Below are 15,972 nucleotides of genomic sequence, written 5' to 3'. Positions count from 1 at the left end.
ATTGGTGAAAGGATGGATGAAACAAGCATAACATTCATACATTTTTGATCCTCATAATCTGAGATTATAACATCATTCATCATTGTGCATTTTTATATGTGATGTATATATTGTGTTTATTATGCGTGTCTGTCTGGATGTGATATTCTGTGTAATTCCATGTTGTCAATGAGTAATATTCATTAGATGTCTTACTCCCTCTTCTTTCTGTTTGTCTTCTATTCGCGTTTTGTTCAGATGGATCATTCTGCCAAGATTCTGAGTTGCCACTTTTTGATGTCCCAGGAGGGGGCATGGAGGATTGAGGGAAACCGTTATACCTACACAGGCCATTGTGCTTTTTGATTAGTGTACTTGTGTAGGGTATTTATTTTGGAGTAGTTCTATTTGGGCGACGATTAGGTTCTGCCTTGTACTTTGTACCAACATTTCATGATATTCTAATGAAGTATGATTCAAAGTTATATTGAGTTATATTTTTATTACCTTTAGGTAATGGTGTTTTTGCTTTTCTGCATTGTATGTTACTTAAAGTGATGTTCTGAAAATGAAACGAATATAATGAAATAAATTTTATATGTCAATACTCATTTTTGAGCAAGATTTTTTGGAGTAATTTTTTGGGCGTTACAAATAGGGTATGGGTTTGAATAAGGATATGATGTATGGGTTCGTCATGGTGAGGTTCTAAAAGAAATGGATATTGATGGTTGCATGGATGATGATGATGATTCATTTGATGATATTGAAGGATTATTGCGTGATACGTTTAGAGATGTGGCAGAAGACTATGAACTTAACAAGGGCCTCAATGATGATGCTAAAAAGTTCTATAATCTAATTGAAGAAGCACAACAAGAGTTATATCCAAGCTGTAAGAATTTCTCTACATTGTCATTCACGATTCTATTGTACTTGTTGAAATGTCTTCATGGATGGAGTAATGCATCATTTACCTCTTTGCTACGGCTCTTGAGAGAAGCTATGCCTAATTTGAATATCCCCGATTCATTTTATAAAACTAGAGGCATGATATAGGATTTGGGGCTTGATTATGAAAAGATTGATGTATGTCCTAATGATTGTATGTTATATTGGAAGGATCATAAGAATGACTGCTTCTGCCATGTATGTGGTGCTTCACGATATACAAAATCATCTAGTGAGAATGATGAAAACAACAATGCTCACAAAGTCCCTACTAAAGTTTTAAGATACTTTCCCCTAATTTCTAGACTTCAAAGACTATTAATGTGTTCAAAGACAGCTAGCTCGTTAAGGTGGCATAAAGAAGAGCGTTCAAAAGATGGGAAGTTGAGATATCCTGCCGATGACGAGGCATGGAAAGATTTTGACAAGCGTCATCCTGACTTTGCTACTGACTCACGCAACATAAGACTTGGTTTGGCAAGTGACAGATTTAATCCTTTTAGATCAATGAATTTGTCTCAAAGTACATGGCTTGTGGTACTAATACCATATAATTTCCCCCTTGGTGGTGCATGAAGGCTGAGTATTCTATTCTATCAGTAATAATCTCTGGACCAAAATCACCAGGAAATGACATTGATGTCTACCTCCAACCACTAGTTGATGATTTAAAAGTATTATGGGAGTTAGGAGTAGAAACTTATGATGCTTCAAAAAATCAAACTTTTCATATGAGAGCAGCACTAATGTGGACTATTAATAATTTCCCTGCGTATGCTATGCTGAGTGGATGGAGTACAAAAGGGAAACTCGCATGCCCTTGTTGTAATTATGAAACTAATTCAGCTTACCTGACACATAGTCAAAAAATGTGTTATATGGACCATCGCATTGTTTTGCCTATGGATCATGAATATAGATCGAATGCAAAAGCTTTTAATGGGAGAAAAGAATTTATGCCTCCATCTCATTTGTTAGAAGGTGCGCATATCTTAACATTGTTAGAAAACTTCAATAATATGTTTGGAAAGATGCAAAAGAAGTCCAATGAGGGTCCATGGAAGAAGAAATCATTTTTTTTGAGTTGCCATATTGGAAGCACAATCTGTTAAGACACAACCTTGATGTAATGCACATAGAGAAAAATAAATTTGACAATATAATTGCAACCTTGTTGGATATAGCAGGGAAGACAAAAGATCATGAAAGAGCTCGTTTTGACTTACAAGAGATGGGCATTAGAAAAAAACTTCATCTCAAAGAGACAAATGATGGTAAAAAAGTAATGTATGCAAAAGCATGTTTCTCTATGACACCAAATGAAAAATCTATCTTTTGTGCTGTTCTAAAGGATGCAAAAATACCATATGGTTGTACATCAAATATTTCAAGATGTGTTAATGTAGCTGAAAGGAAAATTCCTGGTTATAAGAGTCACGATTCACATTTCATGCTACATTATTTGCTTCAAGTTGCAGTGAGAAGTACGTGCTTTGAAAGATGATGTATCTATCCAGCTTAAAGAACTTTCAAGAGGACCAAATATTGTTGCAAGACTCTTTTCTGGCTATGTCATTAATGGTTACCAATTTCATACCAAACAATGTGATGCCAATCACAAAACAGAAAATAGTGGTGTGACACTCGTTTCAATAACTCAAAGCTTTGCAAGTACTAAAGATGGTAATCCGACAACAAAGCCATTAATTTATTATGGATCAATTACCGAAATCCTTGAGCTAGACTACTATGGCAGTTTCGAATTTGTGCTCTTTAGGTGTAATTGGTTTGAAGTTGAAGAAGATAAGTATGGGTTAATATGTGTTTACTTCAATAAAAGATGTTACAAAGATGACCATTTTTTGTTGGCTTCTCAAGTCAAGCAATGCTTTTAAATTCAAGATCCTCTTAATTCATATAGAAATTATGTTTTGAAGAATATTCCTAGAGACTATTTTGATATGAAAGAGGACTCACATTTGAATAACCAGGATTTCAATTGATGAAAGATCTGGATTTCAATTGGTTAGGGGTGACTTGCCACCAACTATCACTGAAAATCCTTTGCTTGTGCCAAATGAGATACAATCTGAAGATTCTAATCATGATGACACTTTATGGGACTACAGAGAATAATTTAGTTTTAAAAACTCTTCTCTCATTTTATTACTTTTGTAAGTATATAGCATTTTTCCTCATAGTTTTTCATTGTTAGTGTTATGTAATTATTGTTGTAGTATATGATAATGTGTTTTGTCATTTTCAATTCCTTACCTGGATGCAAAATAAGTTTGTTGGGAAACAAAATAGCAGAAAATCAAATACATATATATACTAGCAGCTCATGTAAGTCTTCTTTATTATTCATGTGTATTTTTATGTATCATTACTCTTATATTTATCATCGTTCACAATTTGTGTCATAGAATTATTGACTTCAACTCGCTTTACTTTAGCATTTTGCTAAGGAATGTCATAAATCAAAACAACTGAGGAGTGGATGTGGAGGCATTAGCAACAATGTTATCAACGTCGGGTACTTCTACATCGACACATGTTCCGAATAATGATAAGGTAATTTCTTATTTATTTCTATTATCATGGTTGTAACATGGTTAAGACTAAATCTAATTATGTAATAAATATCAAATATGTAACATTGGAAATTTCAAATTGTTAGTAGAGTGACTAACCTCAAGACTAGAAAGTTGATCAAAATATCCATACAATTGTTATCAGGAGGAGAATAGTGAGTGACACTTAAAATTTTGACAACATTATTGAGGATTTTAGGGTTTAGGGTTTTAGGGTGTTGTAAAAAATGACTACTTTATCATATTTATTTTTGGAAAAACTTGATATTCATTCATATAAGCTACCAATATTATAACTTCTTTATTTGCAGCAAAATTATTTGGAAGACAATTTGCTGCATACAGTATAGATGGGAATGAATCAAGATTTCATGTTTTAGATTCTGATCATAATTTGTTAAACAGTAATGGATATAATTGCAGATGATATAACTAGTAGTGGAGTGATGCTTGTCACTTTCAAGAGCACAAGTTTATATTTTGGTTCACCAAATTTATAGTAACAAATACTCCTGTTTTAAATTAATTAATGTTATGAATATCCATTAAAAAAATTTATTCATATTTCTTATTATTTATTGATGTTAGAGTATTATTGAAAAACAATGAGTTTCTTAAAATTAAAATTCTAAATGAACAAATTTATTTACAAAAATATAAAGTAGTTAAGGATTGTATATATGGCGTAGCAAAGGCAACAATTATCTATTTCCAAAATGGACATAAGACTAAAGATAATGGTTTTCTTGTCTATGTAGACAATGAGAACGGTTTCAAAGTTGTTGCCTATAAACACATCTGACAACAGTTTTTAAACTTTGGCATTTATACAAATTGGCAACAATTTTGAAACCGTAGCATATGAACACAACGACAACGGTTTTCTATTTTCCTTTTAGATCACGGTTTTTAACCGTTGCTTTTAACATTGAACATAAACCGTTGTCTGTTTAAATATTAGACAACGGTTTTAAAAAGGTGTTGCCAAAAGTCAAAAAACCATGGCATAAACAAAAGGCAACGCCCCAGACTACCGCAGTTAAAAAACCGTTGCCTTTGTCAAGGAGAACGGTTTTTTGACCTTTGGCCACGGTTTTGAGCTGTTGCCATAGGTCAAAAATATTGTAGTGATTGTATGTGAATATTAAAAATAAATTCAAATAATCATACACAATGAGCATCAATCTAAAATAAAACATAATCATTCAAGAGATATGCTAAAAAAAAATTCATATAACAATGAGTATCAATATAAAATAAAACATAATCATTCAAGAGATATGTTATAAAAATTCATATAACTTCATATGGTACTTATAAACGTAATCCAAAAAAATATGGTGCATAAAGAACTCCTTATGTTCATATATCGAATATAGAAGCAATATACAATTTGAATTTAATTTGTTACGAGTTATTTTAGAATCAAATACTTTCAACCATCATACTTTCCACAAATTAATATTGATACAAATACACCTATAAAATGTTAATATTGTACATATACTCTCAGAAAGCAATGCTAATATTGCACACATATTAACACACCAATCTAAAATAATAATTCAGAATAGTAACTTAAACAATGATTGACATTGCAATATTAATCATTAGGATTTAGGATTTAATCAAAACCTAAGTACAATAACAAACATTATTTCTTATCAAAACATAAAGAATAACAAGTTTTTAAATGAGAATATGACAAAATCCTTCTACACATAGAAATAAAATTAAAACTAAAATGAATTTCCCTTTACCTAGTGTAATCAATGTTTGTGAGTGGAAATAATTTAAAAAGTAAAGAGATGACAGTTTCTCTTGAATTGTCATTATAATCTACATACTTACCATGATACTCATGGGCTAAAGCCAAAATCAGATGCCCCAGCTCCTAACAAAATATAATATGATAATAAATTAAAAAGTTGTAGATAAGTTTCAACATACCTACTTTACTTGAGACTACCTTATAGACATTAGTAGCTATGAACTAAGCCTATACTTTTATATGCAACTAATGTCAATGCTTTATTTGAAAGTTGTTATGAGTGTATTTTTTATTGTCATGTTGGAAATAAAAATGTAAAAAAGTGTGCACATTGAAGAAAATAGATATATTTATCACAAGTGCTTCAATGAATTTATTTTTAATTATTATTTTGGATATAAATCTTAAAAAATTATGCACTTTGTACGAGACATCATTACAAGGATGAACAATTTTTTCAATCTAGAATAATATTTGCATCAACAAGGTTGTTGATTAGTTAAATGAATATGTTATGAGTAAAATTTCATATAAATTTTATAGATGTCTTTAAATTTTCATTACGTTCAACATAATAGATTTATAAAATTTATACTGATAAATATTCTAACGTATAACTATGGGTGAGGAAAAGGAATATCTGAGTTCAAATATGTCTGATGCTAATTAAAGCGAAACATTCAAGTATTCAACGTACTAACTTCTGAGTTTTAAAACTCACTTATAACCTATATTCTTTCCAATCATAAGATCAAGTTGAAAGTTGGAACTCTAATACAGCTATTGTGGAATTTAGACCAATATAAAGGATTATGTCATGGTTTAAGATTGATCGACACTAAAATGATAAATCATGTCCTTGAAGCAAAAATCATGTCTAGAAAAAACATAGGAGATATCATATATATTTCTCGAATGTGTTGTTCTAATTATACATTGTGATTCAAATTTTTCTTCATAATAATTATTTAATATAACATATTCAACATTGTCTCATTTGTTAATATAATTCTACATAACAATAAAATACATAGAAATCATATTTTATGAGGTAACCTGTATAACATTTTTATTAATAAATTATCCTTATATTTTTAATTAAATTTATGCAAAATACATTACCACCTGTGTAAATGTTGCACGAATATCCTATTAGTGAAAAGTAAAAAAAAGATGACAAGAAAACTACCACAAATGTCATAACAAATGTAGACCAAGTGGTCCATTCTAGCAACATAGTAAACCAATTACAACGGTTATTGTATTAACAGACAATTCCCACTCTTGTTATAACATAATATGAATTTGTCCTTGATCAAATCGAAATGATTACTCCAAGGAATATTAATATATATGAACTTGTATAACTCACTAGTATCCAAAATATGCAAACAATTTCTCCAATTTCTAGACGATAAATGATATTGAGAAAAACGATAGAGTAAATAATGATTCCCTGATATTGTTGTAAGGTAAAAGTGGCGGTGGAAGGAGTAAGAAGAAAATGGATGGTGGGAATGAGACAGAAGCACATGGGTAGCTTCCCACATTGAATGCCATTGTTTCTTCTTTACCTGACTATAGTCCTTTACCTCAGGCCCCTCCTATGGCCCTTACCCTACACTCTCTTCTGATTGAAGCAACAACACTAATCTTTTCCCCACTCATTTCATTTGTCCCATTCATATCAATGCAATTATACCTTTTTGTTTGCCTAAAAGACTGATTTCATCTTAGAGATTAAAATCTATGCACACAGTGTCAAGTTTTTTACATTGTCAGCATATCATTCATATTGATTTATAATACTTTTGTTTGTAAGTTAATACTAGCAAATAAATGAATGGTGGAGATTTGTTGACAGTGTAAAAATCACTTACACTATGTACACATGTTAAATCCTTCTTATTATTTGCATACTCACATATAATGTGGTTATATTGTGTACGGGTACGTAGCAGTATGTCAAATATCCCTATGTTAAGGATATATCTAGTAGAGTTTCTGAATCTGTACCACCATTTTTAGTTTTGTTTTTTATAGGTTTGAATCAACTTTAATTTTATTATAAGAGAATTATTCAAAGGATAAAAAATTTTATTGTTTGTTGTAATTTCTTCATGTAATCATGTAAGTAAGTGTATATTAACAATTATTTATTCTTTGAAGAAATCAGTTCGCAAAAGAACCACAAATTGGTATGAGATTGGTTCTATGCCAAAAATGAGAGAATTATTATTTCACTCAACAACCCTTTCAACATTTTTTGTACCATTGAGATTGATCACACTGAGTTATTGAGTGAGAAAGAAGAAGAAAAATAGAAAGAGAATGATGTTGGAGGATGTGGAAGAGGTCACTGCTGCAGCTGCATCCTCATCTCATCGTGTTCTTCTCATATCTGCTGGTGCAAGCCACTCAGTTGCTCTTCTATGTAAGTACCCCTTTTTTATTTTACTTTTGATTACTCTAAATCTACCATTTCGGATCTCAAAAGTACAATCAAGTTTACATTTTTAGTAAAAATACATGAAATCCCATGAACACCAGCATTGTGATAAGTGGCATCATTGCTTGTAGCATGCCCTTTTGTTGCTTTTTTATCTTGGTACCACTTTTTAAGGGATCAAATCTTTTTTGGGGGTGTTTGGAAGAGTTTACATAGGGCTTATTTGGGCTCATGATAACATTTTATGAACAGATTATGGGTGACCTTATAAGCCTACCTTAGAAGTTTGTGAAAATAAGATTTTTTAGCTTATTTTTAAGAAGATTATTGAATAAACAATCAACAAAGCTGTTTAGTTAATCAAACATTTAGTATATTTGTACCGAAGTTTAACTTGTATAGTTGTATTATATAACAAAAATGTGATTTAACAACTCAGATAACTTCACTCCCCTTATATGAGCAAAGTATGCGACTTTTTGAATAAAACTATCAGGTGACATGAGAAGTTGTCCGAATCAGTTGATAACATAATACTGCTTACTGTATGATTATTCATTGATTTTGATTCTTTATAGCTGGAAATATCATATGTTCGTGGGGAAGAGGAGAAGATGGGCAGCTAGGCCACGGCAATACTGATGATAGACTTTTACCTACGCAACTCAGTGCATTGGATTGCCAAGACATAGTTTCTGTTACTTGTGGAGCTGATCACACAATTGCTTATTCAGAATCACTTTCAGAAGTGTATAGTTGGGGATGGTATGCTGTCATTTCTTCCCTAATTTTTGAAATTCACTGTGCTAGTAATGCACTCCTTTTTCTTACTAGGGAAAAGTTCTGTAAGAATGGGACCATACAAGATCATAGATGGTCTTATGTAGTATTATTAGATTTTGCTTCAAGATAGTGGTCTTATGATGAGTATATATTTATCATCAATATCTGTAAAAATATCAATTCATTACATCATTAATCCTGATGGTGTTAGGTATTTGTCCTTTTGCTTTGAAGACTCGTCTATTGCACCTAGTTGTAACTTCATGAAGTTAATTTTTTTTATGTGAGGGATTTCATCCTGAAATTAGATATTCATACTCTCTGTCATTTATATGTCAGCACTCGTGAAGAGTTCTCTGAATACTAGGGCCAGCACATTATTCTTTTGTTCAGCTGATTAATGGATATTTTTGTGAACATTAAGTAGTCTTTTGTGCCTAATAACTTTTCTGCATGAAAGGGAATCATGGTTCCATTCAGGTGACAGCAAGAGACTGGACATTTAGGAATCACAGAACTTGAAAATAATTTTTCGGTGTTTGTGTCAGACACTTCATGGGCACTTTAGACACTCCTTAATGCATTTCATACTTCTTCTACTCTTAGTTTTGAACTTTTAGACCAATATATAAGGGTAGTACCACTACAATTAGGTAAATGATATTACTTATTTATTTCTTCATTGTCTTTTTCTGATTTTTAAAATATTGACTGGACATCAGGAAGCACTAGAACTTCTAAATAGTATGTCTTGGTGTTGAATACTTTTGGGCAGTCCATACTGCAGTTTACACTTTTATGCTTTCAGTTTTTTATTTTTTATACCTACACATATCATAAGTGCCACTGTAATTAGATAAATTATAGTACTTATCATGTCTTCATTGACTAATGCACACTTTTCAAACATTGATTCTCTCTTTATGTTCAATTTATTATTAATTTATTCTAACTTTACATGTACTGCAGATTTTGAAACTCGTCATATTTCTCGGTCCTTGTATCATATCTGTCCTTCCTAGCTGGCCATTTTATATTAGATTCATTAAAACTGATCAGACAGAATAAGTTGTGAACTCTGGGCTTATGATATTTTTTGTTATTTGCAATCACCCTTCAATTACTGAATTATCCTTGTTCACATCATAGATAGTGTTTTCATATATAGTTATACGAGGTATTAAGTTTTCAAGCAGATCATATTATGAATTTTCAGGGGTGACTTTGGGAGGTTAGGTCATGGTAATTCTAGCGATTTGTTCATTCCCCAGCCTATTAGAGCGTTACAAGGTGTAAGGATAAAGCAAATTGCTTGTGGGGATAGCCACTGTTTGGCAGTTACCATGGAAGGCAAAGTGCAGAGGTTTGTAGCTCTTCGCTGAACTTTTATCTTTCTCTATTTTAACTTTTATTTTCCCTCACTAATTACTATTCCTGCATTAATAAAGGTTGAGTTACTTGATTAACTGTATATTTAGAAACCGAGAGTCCGAGACTGCAATCCAGAGAGTCATTTTGATTCATAGGCCTGATCTTTTTAATTTTGTTCCCTTTTTTTGGTGTTTACTGAAAGAATAGCTGAAGATCAAGTAACTGCTTAAATGACACTTCATTTCCAAAATACTTCCCTTATTGATGAGCTCTGCTGCATTGCCCATTTAAAAATGCATCTAGTTTAGTTTGAATTATCTTACAACCTGACTGAACTGTCTAATTAACATTCCATTTTAAAAGTATCGATGCATATAAAATGCTTGTATTTATTCTTTTAAGCTGAAGGAAGGTCTTATGTTTGTTGTTTACAAACATAAATCCTAGATGTGTTCATGGAGGTGCATACAACAAGTTGTTTGGTTCATCATAAAGTTGTTTTTTTTAATTCTCATTTCATCTGACTTTCGTATTTTTTCCTCTATATCTATTCTCGCTGAAGTTGGGGGAGGAATCAAAATGGCCAACTTGGACTTGGAACCACTGAGGACTCTCTAGTGCCACAAAAGATTCAAATACTTGAGGTATTCTTTTCAATGACATCCATCAAGGTTATCTATAGTAGATAATGATCTGAGAGTCAGTTACTGATACACATTGATGTTATTTCCCCATTTGGTTAATTGCTTTTTATCCAACCCCATTTTCATGTAACAAAGGATATGTAATATCTAGATCATGCCCCTTTCAAAAACTTGATTGGTAAATACTGCTTCTCATCTCTTGTTTATTGTTAACATGTGATGGACCTTAGTTACATAATTCTCTCATTCACCATATGTAACGTATAGGCGCGTACCACCACCACGTACTGGGTTCGTCATAAAGCGTCTTATAATAATAATAATGTAAAAATGATGGACCGTGTGAACCATGTACCGCATATTCGTACCACTTGCCAGTTTAAAAAAATGCACTCATTTGAGGCTCATTCACTAAGTAACCTTCCTTCCATCTTATTTGAGGTGTTCTGTCTTTCATGCTTTCCAAGCTGTTTGTGTCCACTAAATATTTCCACGTGCACTGGATTCCTCAAAGGAACCAACAAAAACAAGAGCCTTTTCCCACTAGGTGACTTGGCTTGGCTATATATATCAAATGACGTCTTGGTGTCCTATCATGAAAGGTCATTTAGTTCTAAGTCATTTTTAATGATTTCATTGAGTTTTTTATTTATATTAAGGGCTTGAAAAATATAATGCAGCAAACTGAGTTAGTTTGTAACTACTTGGTCACATGTAAAATTTTGTATTGTTGCAGGGGTTGCCTATCAAAATGGTTGCTGCTGGTGCTGAACATAGTGTAGCAATTACTGAAGATGGAGATTTGTATGGATGGGGTTGGGGCCGATATGGAAACTTGGGATTGGGAGATAGAAATGATCGTTGGTTACCTGAGAAAGTTTCTTCTGTTGATGTATGTCCGCAAATTGGTATCATCTTACATTTCCAGATTAGTCTCCAATGCTGTCAATTAGAATTTGGAAGATGTGATTTTATGTATCATTTGATTTCTTAAAAAAATTGACCTGATGTTGGATCCAGGCGGGTATCACCCTAACACCTGATTTTTACTTTATTTAGACGAAGCAGCATTTCTAGATATTAAAATTTGTCTAGAAAAATATTAAGATTCATGAGTAATTAGTTTGCATGCATGCTATTGCATGGAATATATTTATTTTACAACTTCCCAACCATTTGCACTGTTCTTGCTTGTTTAATGTTGCAGTGTGACATGATGGTTATGGTTGCTTGTGGCTGGCGGCATACGATATCTGTTTCATCTTCTGGTGCCTTATACACATACGGATGGAGCAAATATGGACAACTAGGACATGGAGATTTTGAGGACTCTCTTGTGCCTCACAAGCTCCAAGCTTTGAGTGATAAGTCAATTTGTCAGGTTGTCCTTTAACTTTATGCCGAATCAGTTCCTAGGTTGCAATTTCATACCATTTGGATTCCTTTCCCATCTGCTGGTTTAGTAGATCACATCTTCCCCCAGTCCATTTCGGAAAGCTTGGTTTTTTCCGGTAAGGGGATGGGTGGGAAATACTTCTCATACAAGGCTTCCATAACACATGTAGTGTGTCATATTCATTTGACTGTGTTCTACCTTTTTGTTGGAATATGATTTCTTCTGGTTAAATACATGCAAAAATTAGCCCAACAGAACTTTGCCCTACACTCCTACCCTTATACCTGAAAAGTGGGTGCAATATTTGGTTCTAGATATAGTGATTATAGTTTGCATTGTTTGTCTCTAAAGTTTGCTTGGACTTCTTTCAGGTATCTGGTGGTTGGAGGCATAGTATGGCACTCACAACTAGTGGAATACTCTATGGATGGGGTTGGAATAAGGTTGGCAATATTTTCTTATTCTTCTTGTACGTTCGTGTGACATTTTGTATTTTATCAACAAGAAATACTAATCTATTTATGAACCAACGGAGGGTAACCATTAGTAGATGGTAATTAATGGTTATTGCACATAAATTTGTGGAGAGAACTAAACTTAGTTACTCTGTTCTCTTATTAACCCTGTGTATCACGTACTGAATTCATTGTACCATGTACAGTATACTAGGTTCGCCTTAAAATGTCTTTGTAATGATAATGTAAAAAGTGATGAACCACATACCTAAGATGAAATGCATACCAGTACCTATACCGCGTACTTTGTATGAATTTAAGATTGTATTCTATATGTATATATGCACAATCTTTTATTGTTAAAACTATGTTCAGAAAATTATAACCTATTTCTACTTAAATTGTAGTTTGGACAGGTTGGAGTTGGTGACCACATTGATCACTCCTCTCCTGTGCAAGTGAAGTTTCCCCAAGATCAGGTACTTGAAAATGCAAAACTCTTCATTTTTTATTTATCCTGAAAAGTTTCAACTATGTATTTCAAAGGGTAATTGTTTTGCTTCCAATAAGACCAACTATCCTATTCTTATTTCTTTACATTTTTGTTTGGCTTTGCAGAAAGTAGTTCAGATCTCATGTGGCTGGAGACACACAATTGCTGTTACTGAAAGAGGGAATGTATATTCTTGGGGGAGAGGCACAAATGGGCAACTTGGGCATGGAGAAACTGTTGACAGGTATTGCATGTGCAACATGAATAATTTTAATTTTTTTGGTGAAACAACATGAATATTTTGTTTGGAATGTCAGGCTCACATCGACTTTCACATAAAGTGTTTTATCTCATGTTTGATGAAGGCACGTAGGAGACGTTCTTTTTATTTTTGTAAAACAATAACATCGAAGACTTAATCCCAATAGGTGTTGTCATGAATCGAACAACGCCATAACACTATCATATTCATCGAGTCATTGACAAAGATAATTTTTAGTATTGTTAACTTTTTTTGTTTGGAAATTATGATGCACGAGGTTTGAACTTCTCACCTATAAGCGGTCCAAACCTATCACTATGAACCCAATTCTAGTCAGTGATGGATCTAATTTCCCCACTTAACTTGGGAATTTTTGTACCACACGATGATTATTTGTTTTTTTTATTTATATATTTGTACTCGTATATTATCTTCACTCTGATTACTTAAATGTTTGTATTTGTATATTATTTTTTGCCTCCAGTACCTAAATTTTCCTGCTCCATCACTGGTCCAGTAGCTTGTTAGTTGTGCTGACTAATAGCTTCAAACAACATCTTTAACTTGTGAGCACATGCTTTATTGAAACTTAAAAAATTGTTCTATTAATCGATTGAGAGTAGAATGCGATTTCATCATTTGGTCATCACTGCTTCTATTAATCTGTTACAATTTGGATAATCATCTTGGTCATTAAGTTCTTCAAATGATTGAGGTACTAAGTGGTACTTATGCCACACATGAAGTAGGTGGTTGAACTAACTATGACTTGGAAAGCAAAAACTAGCTTGTATAACCTTGTATGATTACTTTGAACTGTTAGAACAGAACTCAGTATAACAGCATTGCTTGGGACATCATCTTACCTATTACTTAAATGTGCTTCTTTTCGCCCTTCAAAAGTAGTTGGATGTTATGCAACATTGTGGAACTATGGTTATGTTCATTTAAGCACGAGAGGTTATATTGCGTATCTAATTCATTAACCAGAAACAATGTCTCAGGGAGTTGGTGCATTTCATTACAAGTCCTTAGTTCATGATGTGGTTTTTTGGAATTTGTAGGAATTTTCCAAAGATTATTGAGGCATTGAGTGTTGAGGGATCTAGTGGGCAGCACATAGAATCTTCAAACGCCGATTCATTATCAGGTACTTTGTTTTGTTCATCAGTAATATGTTCCTTTGTTTTTCAGCCATTACTGATATTATACCATTTGATAATGTAATTTAGAATCCTGTAATTGACAAAACAATCTCTTTATTTTAAGTTGAGAACGATGAATCTGTAACATTGAATCTTATTTGAACAACAAAAATTAAAAATAAGTGCATGTGACTTTTTTAAGTGGTCTTGGTGCCCATGAGTAACTTTTAATCTTGAGTATCCATGTATGGTTTGTATGGTCAATATTTATCGTTGTCAACTTCTACCGAGTTTTCTCACTATATGTTGTGGCATCATGCTGTCTGTTATATTTTTTACCTTAAACAGGGAAAACATGGGCCTCCCTATCTGAGAGATATGCAGTTGTTCCAGATGAAACTGTAAGTATCTTCTTGTTTTACTTTTAGCATAACATTATTGTTTAGCAGTAGAAAATATGTTTCTTCTCTCATGGTTCAATAAATCTTAAAAGTAGAGAATAATTTCATCATATGAAGACTATATCTGTAATGTGAAAAGCTTAGGAGAAAGTTTTCATGGTCATTTGATTTGATATAAAAGCTATGTCTTTCATGCCAAGATTGGAATAGCAGATTATGCCACTGAGTTGTATGATTTTGCAGGTCAAGGAGGATAGGCTCATCGATCTAAGCGTCCCAGAAGGCGATGCGAAACGGCTTCGAGTTTAATATACTATGTTTCCATTAGATGACAATGATGCATCTTCTTGGTCTCTATGCTATATTAGTCCATGAGAGTTAGTCAGCTGCAACTACTAATAATTTGGCTTTCAACATGATGATTGTAAATCAAAGCTACATAATGAGAAACATTACAAGTGATCTCATTCTTCTATATGGTATCAATTAATTAGCAAGGATGCATTTAGCATACCCTAGTGTGGAATATTATTTCCATCTGTTCACAGTGATTAAAAGCTTGTGGCCTAAGTAAGTAGAAGGAATGGCCCCTTTCAGTCATAATCCATGCTTAAGAGATTAGGATACTTTGCTTATAAGTTTTGTTTGGGAGTTAGGAGTGAAAGAGAAGGAAAGGAAGGGAAGGCAAATTCAAGTAAATTTCTCCCTTGTTTGAAAGTGTGGAATTTGGATAGGAGGTGAATGGAGGGTTAATGTAATACAAAATTATTATTTTACATTCTCTTTAAAAAAATCAATAGTATGTTATGTATTATATAATGTACAACAAAAGGGCATAAATGTAATTAGAAAATATTATTAAGGGTAATTATATATTTGACTTTGTTTTCCTAAAAAAAAACCAATATGGGGGAACACCAAAAAAATGGTATGTAGGGTTTTAAAAACTCTCCAAAACCCTCATCCTTCTCTAAGGGTTTGTTTGGGAGTGAAATGAAGGAAAATGGAAGACTTTAGGACCTCTGAAATACATTTGTGAGATGACTCTCAAGCCTTTTATTTCCCTTCCTTCCCCTCCAAAATTCAACTCCCAAACAAGCCCTAACTAAACTCCCAAACAAGCCCTAACTAAACTCCCAAACAAGGGAATCCCCTCCTAAGCCCTTCCCTTTCTTCTCTCCCCCTTCAAAATAGGTCTCCCAAACAAGGTCTAAGGACACTTATGAGATGACTCTCTAGCCTTCTATTCCCTTTCCAAAATCAAATTTGTAAATAAAT

General features: G+C 32.8%; 1 protein-coding gene across 1 annotated transcript; it reads left to right on the top strand.

The window, feature by feature from the left end:
* LOC109326753 (ultraviolet-B receptor UVR8-like) lies at positions 7,572 to 15,156 on the top strand. The gene is made up of 13 exons (XM_019559542.1): positions 7,572 to 7,729; positions 8,323 to 8,509; positions 9,744 to 9,890; positions 10,461 to 10,542; positions 11,279 to 11,434; positions 11,750 to 11,923; positions 12,310 to 12,381; positions 12,801 to 12,872; positions 13,012 to 13,130; positions 14,213 to 14,298; positions 14,642 to 14,694; positions 14,938 to 15,045; positions 15,089 to 15,156. The coding sequence occupies exons 1-12, from the start codon at positions 7,627 to 7,629 to the stop codon at positions 15,001 to 15,003; spliced, it is 1,317 nt and encodes a 438-aa protein (XP_019415087.1). The 5' UTR covers positions 7,572 to 7,626; the 3' UTR covers positions 15,004 to 15,045; positions 15,089 to 15,156.

This window comes from Lupinus angustifolius, chromosome LG14, assembly GCF_001865875.1.
Source record: "Lupinus angustifolius cultivar Tanjil chromosome LG14, LupAngTanjil_v1.0, whole genome shotgun sequence".
NCBI classification, from domain to species: Eukaryota; Viridiplantae; Streptophyta; class Magnoliopsida; order Fabales; family Fabaceae; genus Lupinus; species Lupinus angustifolius.
Note: the sequence above shows the minus strand (reverse complement) of the source record. Positions and strands in the feature narration are given on the sequence as shown.

Excerpts from the sequence above, each read along its gene's own strand:
- LOC109326753 (XM_019559542.1), top strand. The coding sequence starts at position 7,627 with ATGATGTTGGAGGATGTGGAAGAGGTCACTGCTGCAGCTGCATCCTCA. Across the intron at positions 8,510-9,743 it reads GAAGTGTATAGTTGGGGATG|GGGTGACTTTGGGAGGTTAG; the intron begins GTATGCTGTCAT and ends ATGAATTTTCAG. Across the intron at positions 10,543-11,278 it reads AAAAGATTCAAATACTTGAG|GGGTTGCCTATCAAAATGGT; the intron begins GTATTCTTTTCA and ends GTATTGTTGCAG.